Source organism: Plasmodium gaboni, chromosome 2 (genome assembly GCF_001602025.1).
Source record: "Plasmodium gaboni strain SY75 chromosome 2, whole genome shotgun sequence".
In the NCBI taxonomy this organism is placed as follows: domain Eukaryota; phylum Apicomplexa; class Aconoidasida; order Haemosporida; family Plasmodiidae; genus Plasmodium; species Plasmodium gaboni.
The window spans coordinates 513,128-524,158 of NC_031482.1; the positions used below are offsets into that span (position 1 = coordinate 513,128).

Below are 11,031 nucleotides of genomic sequence, written 5' to 3' on the forward strand. Positions count from 1 at the left end.
AAATATATAAAAAAAAAAATTAATTAAAAAAAAAAAAAAAAAAAAAAAAAAAAAAAAAAAAAATTATATTATTTTTTTATTTATATATATTTTTTTTTTTTTTTTTTTTTTTTTTTTTTTTTTTTTTTTTTTTTTTTGACAAAGTGAGAGAATAATATATAAAATGGCTGTAAAAATTGAAGCACCATATTTTACGAACGATTTTGTAAAAACAGGTACAAAAATAAAAATGAACAGAATGAGTCATTTTATATATGGAAAATAATATATATATATATATATATATATATATGTTTTTAATTTTTGACCCTTTTAGAACAAATGAGCGATAATGATAAGGACCCTAATGAACAGATTACTGAAGATGACAGCTGGGTTGTGATTGGATCCTTTTTTGGAAGTCACGGTTTGGTGAATCAACAGATTGAAAGCTACAACGATTTTATTGAATACCGTATGCAAGAAATTATCGATGAACATCCAAAGATAGAAATAAGACCACAACCACAATATCGAAGTGATAGAGATGAGAGTGATAGTATAATATATTCTTTAAAATTTGGTCAGTTATCTTTAGATAGACCATTTTATGATGAGAAGAATTTATCAAATAAGAATTTATGGCCACAAGAAGCCAGATTAAGGAATTTAACATATTCTTCAGCAATATATATTGATATTGAACAGTCTACTTATATTATAGATGAAGCTACAAAGAAACCTATATTGAAAGAAAAGTTTATATATGAAAGAATAAATTTAGGTAGAATACCTTTAATGCTTAAATCTATGTTTTGTTGGACTAGAGGATTACCAGAAAATGAAATTGCTGATATGGGTGAATGTTCTTATGACCAAGGTGGTTATTTTATTGTGAATGGTGGTGAAAAGGTTCTTGTTGCACAAGAAAGAATGGCTAATAATTTTATTTATGTTTTTAAAAAAAAGCAACCTTCTAAATTTGGATGGGTTGCTGAAATTCGATCACAAATGGAACGTTCACAAGCTACTTCAGGATTTTCTGTAAAAATGAAAACAAGAGGTGGGGGTTCACAATATGGTAGTAATAAAACAGGTGGTCAATTAGTTGCTACCTTACCTTATATTAGAACAGAAATATCTGTAGGTATATTATTTAGGGCTTTAGGTTGTACATCAGATCGTGACATATTACAAAGAATTGTATATGATTTTAATGATAAATTAATGATTAATGCTTTAAGAGAAACGTTAGAAGAATGTATAGAATATCCAACACAAGATGTTTGTTTAGATTTCATTGGAAAAAGAGGACCAACTGTTGGAGCTTCTAGAGAAAAAAGAATTTTATATGCTAAAGAATTATTACGTAAAGAAGTATTACCACATATGGGAACGAATCCAGGTGTGGAAAGTAAAAAATCATATTTTATTGGATATATGATTAATAGATTATTATTAGCCGAATTAGGTAGAATTAAAGAAGATGATCGAGATCATTTCGGTAAGAAAAGATTAGATATTGCTGGACCATTAATGGCTAGTAGTTTTTCTACATATTTTAGAAAGATGGCTAAAGATGTTAGAAGAGTGTTACAAAGACAAATTGATAATAATAAACCTTTCGATGTTGCTGGTGCTATACGTAGTTGCTCACAGATTACACAAGGGATGCAATACCAGCTAGCTACTGGAAATTGGGGAAAGGATAAAGATGGAAAAGTTATAAGAACTGGGGTTGCACAAGTATTAAATAGATTAACATATTCTTCATGTTTATCACATTTAAGACGATTAAATACACCATTAGGTAGAGAAGGTAAAATGGCTAAGCCTAGACAATTACATAATACACATTGGGGTATGATTTGTCCATTTGAAACACCAGAAGGACAATCGGTTGGTTTAGTAAAAAATTTATCATTAATGTGTGATATAAGTGTAGGAACATCAACAAATAATATATATGAATTTTTAACAGAATGGGGATTAGAATCATTAGATGAAGTTCCTCCTGAATTAATGAAAGAAAAAGTGAAATTATTTTTAAATGGGAAATGGGTAGGATGTTTTAATCAAATAGATAATTTAATAGAAACATTATATGAATTAAGAAGACGATGTGATATATCACCTGAAGCATCTATAGTAAGAGATGTGAACAGTAAAGAAATAAAAATTTTTACAGATTCTGGTCGAGCTATGAGACCTTTATATGTTGTTAAAAATATAAATGGTGAAAATAAATTAAGATTAACAAAAGAACATGTTAATAATATAGAAAAATATCCAGAAACTTATAATTGGGATTATCTTATACAAGAAGGTATTATTGAATATATTGATTGTGAAGAAGAAGAAACAACTATGATAAGTATGTTTATTGATGATTTAAAAACAGGAACTGGTTATTATAATAATTTTACACATTGTGAAATACATCCATCATTAATATTAGGAGTTTGTGCATCTATAATTCCTTTTAGTGATCATAATCAAAGTCCTCGTAATACTTATCAAAGTGCTATGGGAAAACAAGCTATGGGAATATATGTAACTAATTTTAATATTAGATTAGATACATTAGCTCATTTATTATATTACCCACAAAAACCATTAGTATGTACAAAGGCTATGGAATATTTACGTTTTAGAGAACTCCCAGCTGGTATTAATGCAATTGTAGCTATTATGTGTTATACAGGTTATAATCAAGAAGATAGTTTGATTATGAACCAATCATCTATTGATCGTGGTTTATTTAGAAGTGTATTTTATCGTACTTATACTAGTGAAGAAAAACAACAAGGTAGTTTAATTATTGAATCTTTTGAAAAACCATCAGTGCGAGTAGTTAAGAATTTAAAAAGAGGTGATTATACAAAATTAGATGATGATGGATTAATAGCTCCAGGAATTCGTGTTTTAGGAGATGATATAATAATTGGAAAGGTATCACCAAATATTGATGATGAAGATGATATAATAATTGAAAAGAGAAATACATCTAATAGTAGTATTCAAGTATATAACAAAGATTCCATATCTGATAACAATAGTAGCAATAATAATATTAATAATATTCGAAGTAGTATAAGTAGTAATCTTTCCTTTGCTTCAAATTTAGGATCATCAAACGTGTTAGATACATTACCAGATTCTCCTATAAACAACACCTATAATAATATAAATATTAATAATAGTAGTAATAATTCAATACATGGTGCTCCTAGTGTTACTTCATCTACTCCATCTAGTACTACAATATTTAGTAGTGGTCACACAGCAGGGAGCTCAAATAGTAATGCAAAATATGGCACAACAATAGTTAGTAGTTCAAAAGATGATACAGAAATTCCTACCTTGACCATAAGTTCTACAAATGTATTAAAACAATATAAAAAAGATTGTTCTTTAAGTTTAAGATCAAATGAAAATGGTGTTATAGATACTGTTATGTTATCATCAAATAGTAGAGGAAATAAATTTGCAAAGGTTAAAGTTCGTTCAGTACGTATACCACAAATTGGTGATAAATTCGCTAGTAGACATGGACAAAAGGGTACTATTGGTATTACATATAGAACAGAAGATATGCCATTTAGTTCACTTGGTATTTTTCCTGATATTATTATGAACCCACATGCAGTTCCTTCTCGTATGACTATTGGACATTTGGTTGAATGTTTAACAGGAAAAGTTGCAGCCATTGAAGGAGGAGAAGGTGATGCTACACCTTTTTCTAAAATAACAGTTCAAGAAATTTCACAAAAATTACATAATCTTGGTTATGAAAAATATGGAAATGAAATGTTATATAATGGACATAATGGAAGAATGTTAAAGTCCAAAATTTTTATTGGACCAACATATTATCAAAGATTAAAACATATGGTTGAAGATAAAATACATGCAAGAAGTAGAGGACCATTAACTATGATTACAAGACAACCAACAGAAGGAAGATCAAGAGATGGTGGTCTAAGATTTGGAGAAATGGAAAGAGATTGTATGATATCACATGGATCTGCCAAAATGTTAAAAGAAAGATTATTTGAAGAAAGTGATGCATATCGTGTACATGTTTGTGATAATTGTGGTTTATGTTGTATTGCTGATATTAACAAAAATGCATATGAATGTACTGTTTGTAATAGTAAAACAAACATATCACAAATTTATTTACCATATGCATGTAAATTGTTATTCCAAGAATTGATGACAATGGCTATCTACCCAAAACTGGTTCTAGAAGATGTATAATAAATTAAGTCACCCAAAAAAAACAAAAAAAAAGAAATAAACCTATATGCATATATAAATAAATATACATATATATAAATATATATATATATATATATATGTGTACTCATTTTTGTATATATCGTGTGGAATTTTATTTTCACTTAAAAATTTTTTGTATTTTCATTTCACTTTTAATTAAAATTACAATATATATATATATATTTATTTATTTATTTATATTTCTTTTTTTCCTCTTTGAAAATAACGTGAACGAAATTTAAAAAAATTTTTTATTAAGTTAAAATTAAAAAATTAATTTAATTATAAGTATATACATATATATATATATAAAGGTGGAAAGTGTTGCATTTGTACTTTAATTCATATATTTCTAAATTAATATACACTATTTGGAAAAAGGACTTTATTTTAATGCCTTTTATAATCTTGAAACTTAAGATAATATTTAATTAGGACGTCATTTTTATCATTATGGTGTCGTGTTTTTATTTTTATTTTTATTTTTATATTATTAACTCATCTAGGGGTATTTTCATCTCCTTTGATATGTTCCTTATAGTTTCTTCTGGTACTTGAATAACCAACTTTGTGTATGGATCTAAAGATTCATAGGTCATCGAATTATTGGTTTCACAAAATATATTATTAGTTAATGATGAAAAATTGGTCGTTGTATTTAGAAGAGCGCTACCACAATAACCACTCCATTGTACTCCATTCATTAAGCTATTTCTTACTAAACAAGATAAATTATTAGGTGAAGAAAAAGAAATAAAACCTAATTGTATTAATGTATTAATTTGTTGACATATTAAACTATTTAATACTAATTGTTCATCAAAGAAACAAACTAATAAACAATCAGTTAAACATAACCATCTAATAAATGTAAAATTTTTAGGTATGGATTTACTTATTAATGTTAAAATAGATTCATTTTTATTTTTTCCTTTTCTTTTTTTTGGTAATGTAAATGCACCTCCTTTTACTGTTGCATTGAAAAATCTTTTATCTGTTAAAGGTAAATTTCTTGAAGCTAGATAAGCTCCTACTAATAAAATTTTAGAATAAAAAGATAAATCAATTTTATTTTTTAAATTATTTTCATTTAAAAAAACAGAATCAATTAATTCAAATGTAAAATGACTAGAATGGTTATATGTAGCTACACGAATATGTGTATCTATATTTCTTTGTAAAGCATTCATATTTTCAACAATTGGTTCTAATACTCCATCTAATATTGGTTTAATAAATAATGGCCACATATGTGAACATATAAATAATAATTCATGAAAATCACTTTTATAATCTTTATATGATACATTAATAATATAATCTACATATCTACACCATATATCATATATTACATCATTTTCTAAAATGACATCATTTCTTTTAATAAGAAATTCATTTTTATTATCTTTTACAAAATAAATCTTTAAATCCTTATCATTATATGTTAAAAGAGATTCAAAACACATAGAATTATATAATCGATATAATATATTTTTACACATTTCAGATGTATAGGAATCAAACCAAACTGTTGGGGGTTGAGGTAATCCATCAAATATTTCATCAGGTAATGGTGATCTATTAATTAATATTATACATAATCCTCTTGTGGTTTTATTTGCTTTTGTTACATCATTATATGGACCTTTAATATATTCATGTATTCTTGTTAAAGCGTAAAATAAATCAGGATGTGTTCTAACTAAATATCTTATATTATCTAAAATAAATACAACTGATCTATCATATAATTTGTCTTTATAATAATTTTTATTGGAATTAAATCTAACACTATTACAATTATTATTATTATCATCATTATTATTGTTGTATTCTACTTTTGTATTTTTATTTGTTATATCATTTTGTCCCTTTGTTTCTTTTTTTTTACTATTAGAGCCACTCCTAGTATTTGCTGTAGTTGTATTATTTTCAATATCTTCTGGCTTAAAAGAAAGAAGTTTATGTAATATACTAAAAAAATTATCAGTATTTGAAACATGATTAGGAACTAATTTTGTTGGATCATAAGAATAATTTGTTATATTATTTATTCTTTTATACTCATTAAATTCATGTAGAAGATTCATACTTAAATCTTTTAATATTGTATGATATATAACATTTTTAGCTGATCTGCCAGATTGATAAACTGCCATTAAACAATTTACATAAGCATAAGGAACTTTTGTTAATTTTATAAAATTTTTAACTACTTTTGTTTTTCCCATACCAGGTAAACCTAAAATTTGTATTACTGATATTGGATCTCTTAAATCACCTAATAAATTTATTAACCTATGTAATTGTACTTGTCTTTCAAAACCACATATTTTTAAACAAGATATATATGATTGTAATATATCATGTGGTATTGCTGGCATTAATTCTTTAAAATATCCTTCATCTATTATTTCATTCAACTCCTCATCATATAAATTATCATCATTATCTATTTCTTCAGAACAACTTTCTTCTTCTTCTGATGATGATATTATACTATTATCTGAACTATTCGTCTCTTCACATTCATTTATTTCTTCTAAATTATTCTTATTAACCGAACTGTTCATAATATTCTCACAACGTATATTACATTTTTTTGCTTCTTTATAGATATCTGAATAAGTAGGATCATTATATTTATCATTTTCTTTTATATCTTCAAAATCATCAACATCTTCATCATCATCATCATCATCATAATTAGCGTCATTATGGTCATCAACATAATTATTATCATTATCATCGTTGACGTTTGTTTCTTCTTCAGAATTATTTATCCTATCATAATTTTTTTCATTTATTTTTAATCCTTCGATATTCACTTTGTTGGAATTATTTATATCAGAACATAAGCTCTGTTCTTTTTTGTTATATTTTTTCTCACTGCTTGCGCTAGTATTACTACATGTTTTCTTTTCATAAATATTGTTACTACTACAAGTGTCATAATTATTTTGCACAAAAATCGATGATTCCTTTCTACTCTTTTTTGGAGAGCTGAATCCATATATGCATTCCTGGGCTGTTTCATTACAATCATCGGAATTAATATCACTTTCGTTATTTTTTATTTTATACATTTTATTATTTTATTTTTTTTATATATTACATTTTCAAGAGTTCAAATAAAATAAGAATGCAAGTTTAAACTCAACACACACACACACACAAAATTAAAATGACGAATAATATTATTATTTGTATAATTAGAATATGTTATATATATAATATATATATATATATATATATAATAGTATAATATATTTCCCTTTAGCCAAAAAAATAAAATAAAATAAAATGGTATAAAAATAAAAAAATAATCCTATAAAAATATTAAAATATACATATATAAATTAAATAGAAATAAGACTAACAATGAACAAAAAAAAAAATAAAAATAAAATAAAATAAAATAAAATAAAAGAAACTATGGTCATATATACATATATATATATATATATATATATATATAATATTATATAAGAATAAAAAAAAAAAATTAAGTTAAAAATTTTGTAATATTAAAAAAAACATATATATAATAATAATACTCATATATATTATATATACAAATTTGTTTAATGTTCTTATTTTTTACCTTAAGAATTTTATAAAATTTAGGTGTTATCTTTATTTTAAATCACATATATTATATATAATTATATATATGTATAGTATTATTATAATATAATAAATATTTTTTTATCCCTTAAATGTGTATTTATATAATAATAGGAATCAAAATAACATATGATCTTCTATCTATTAAGAAAATATTTTTTCCTTGTATGTTTGAAGTTTCAAAATTTTCATTTACATAAACTTGCTCATTTTTTTATATTATTTAAAATTTTTTTTTTTTTTTTTTTTTTTGTTTGGTCGTTCGTTTTTTTGTTGTTTTTTTCTTTTTATTCTTTATTTCTTTCTATTTTTTTGTTAAGGTATATTTCAAAATGTTTTAATTTAAAAAAAATATATATAAGTTCTTTATGACGAAAAAAAGTAAAAATAAAATAATCAAAAATATATAAAAAGTATGAATGATAAGTGAAAATATACAAATAAAATAATTAGAGAAAAACAAAAAAAGAATAAAATGAAATAATAATATAAGAATGGGAACTAAAGTTATGTGTATCTTTTGAGACAAACACAACATAAAAAAATTAAAATAAAATAAAATAAAAAAATAAAATAGAAATGAAAATATTATTGAAAATTATAATAATAAGTAAAAACAAATAATATTGTAAAGACAAAAAAAAAAAAAAAAAAAAAAAAAAAAAAAAAAAAAAAAAAATAAAAAAAAATAAAAAAAAATAATAATTTAGCAAATAAATAAATAAATATATATATATATATATATATGTGATATTAATGACTACTAATAAAACTAATAAATTGTGCTTATTAAAAAATGTGTGTATAAAAATAAAATAAAATGAAATAAAATAATAGCAGTTCCATTATTTATTTTCTTAATAATAACATCTCATTCGTATTAATTACGAATAAAAATATCATTTATTAAATCATTCTTTCTTTAGTTTTTTATTTACGGGTAAAAACCTGAAAGAAAGATATACCCATACAAAAAAAAAATAATAAAATAAATAAAATAATGAATAATATAAGTCTTATGTAAATATATATATATATATATATATATATTTATTTTTTATACCATAAATAAGAAAATGGTTGTCCAAATACTTCGATTAATGACTCTTGAAAAGGTTTTTCTTCTCCTTTTATATTTTTTAAAACTTCTATACCTATATATTGACATACAAAAAATGTAGTTTTTAGATAAGTAATGGTATAAAATAAAAAATACATAATCATATAAACATATATATATATATAAATATATATTAATATAAATGTATTGATATATATATATATTTTACCTGTTGTATTTGTTTTTATTGCACAATATTGGTCAACGAGCATAATCATAGAGAACATTCCAAATAATAAGGAACATATCATATTTATCTTCCAAAAAAAAAAAAAAAAGAAATATATTTATAATAATATGTTAATTATAAAATAACTATAAATGTCATTATTAAAATGCTTTAAATGAATATGCATAAAAAACTTGCAAGAAGTTTATATTTTATTATATTCTATTTTTTTATAAATAAGTATATTACTACTATAAGATATATATCCAATTTTGTTATTATACACTGAAAAAAAAAAAAAATATATATATATATATATATATGTATATACATATACAGATATAATATACATAAATTAATGTTCATATATATAAATGAAATACTTTTTTTCACATATTACCATTTCTTTTTGAGCCCTATTTTTCATTTTAAAACATGTTATAATTTTATATAGGAGAATAAAAGCTATATTACAACATAGCAATAGAATATACTAAAAAATAATACATAAAAATAACAATATATATATATATATATATATACCTCCTAAATGTTTTATTATATTTGTCTTATATTTTGCTTTTGTTCTTACAAAATTTAAAAGTATAAAATATTTCTGGTTATATAAACCTACGCAACTATTTATCCAATAGCCTGCAATGTAGACATAAAATAATTAAAATTATAAATGTTAAATGAAAAATAAGAACATATATACATATATATATATATATGTTCCTTTATTTATTTATTTATTTGTGATATATAAACTTACAGTGGTGGTCCATTTTCATAATACACTTATCACAAACAGAACAGTGATGAGATCTTTTTATTTTCAAAAGGTTACATTTTTCACACATTTTTACGTTATTGTCATATTCTGTTATATTATCTGACACAATATGAACTAGCCATAAAGAAAAAAAAAAAAATATATATATAGATATGTACATATTAAAATAGCTAATTAAAAAAAAAAAAATATATATATATATATATAGATATGTACATATTAAAATAGCTAGTTAAAAAAAAAAGAAAAATATATATATATGTATATATGAAAACATTATAAAAGCTAGTCAATATATAGAATACACAATTTTACTAACATGTTTCATTTAAAAATCCAGGATTGGTGTAAAGACATTTAATGTGACACCAAATTATCATACATACAGTAAACCAAAAAGATAAAAAAGATATTATTCTAATTTTTATCCTATTGTTATAAAAAAAATAATAAAAATTAAAAAAAAAAATAGAATTAAACAAATAAATAATATATTGCAAAGGCAATATATATATATATATTTATATATATGTATTTGTTATTTCCATATGTATGTTTTTTGTGTTTTCTATTGATTATATTTACTGAAAGGTTGATATAAACTTGTTACATAAATATATGCATTGAACAATTATAATATATGCCTGTTAAATATAATGTTAAAATTATATATTATGAGAACATTTTTTTTTTTTTTTTTGTTATGTTTATTTTATTTAATTTTTATATATTAAAATATACTATTAAAATATAAAAGGATTTATATAACTTTAAAAACGATTTTTTCGAAGTTTTCTTCATCATATTTTCCAAGAAACTATTAGTTTATTATATATATATATATAATATATACATATAATATGATATTAATAAAATATGTAAGCCATAAAAGATTGTCAAATGTCTTTATATACATAAAATGATTTATATTTCTTGACAAAATATTTTATAAAACATGTTTTTTATTTGGTTATTTTAAATTTGACTAAAAGAAATAAAATATAATTTTATCTTGTTTTGTTTTATTTTTTCATTTTTTCTCTTTTTTCCTTTTTT

At 22.2% G+C, this 11,031-nt stretch overlaps 3 protein-coding genes across 3 annotated transcripts; 1 reads left to right on the plus strand and 2 right to left on the minus strand.

Annotated features, from left to right (window-relative positions):
- Positions 1 to 163: 163 nt before the first annotated feature.
- PGSY75_0215700 (putative DNA-directed RNA polymerase II second largest subunit) lies at positions 164 to 4,242 on the plus strand (the record flags this gene model as incomplete). The annotated part of the gene is made up of 2 exons (XM_018783822.1): positions 164 to 215; positions 317 to 4,242. 2 exons carry the CDS (start codon positions 164 to 166, stop codon positions 4,240 to 4,242), a joined length of 3,978 nt encoding a protein of 1,325 aa, XP_018643812.1.
- Positions 4,243 to 4,748: 506 nt separating this feature from the next.
- Positions 4,749 to 7,349, minus strand: PGSY75_0215800 (origin recognition complex subunit 5; the record flags this gene model as incomplete). Its single annotated transcript, XM_018783823.1, has 1 exon — positions 4,749 to 7,349. One exon carries the CDS (start codon positions 7,347 to 7,349, stop codon positions 4,749 to 4,751), a length of 2,601 nt encoding a protein of 866 aa, XP_018643813.1.
- A 1,452-nt stretch (positions 7,350 to 8,801) lies between these two features.
- PGSY75_0215900 (putative palmitoyltransferase) lies at positions 8,802 to 10,776 on the minus strand (the record flags this gene model as incomplete). Its single annotated transcript, XM_018783824.1, has 10 exons — positions 8,802 to 8,838; positions 8,954 to 9,044; positions 9,180 to 9,267; positions 9,429 to 9,464; positions 9,580 to 9,672; positions 9,772 to 9,833; positions 9,955 to 10,089; positions 10,295 to 10,404; positions 10,561 to 10,619; positions 10,717 to 10,776. 10 exons carry the CDS (start codon positions 10,774 to 10,776, stop codon positions 8,802 to 8,804), a joined length of 771 nt encoding a protein of 256 aa, XP_018643814.1.
- Between the last annotated feature and the right edge of the window lie 255 nt (positions 10,777 to 11,031).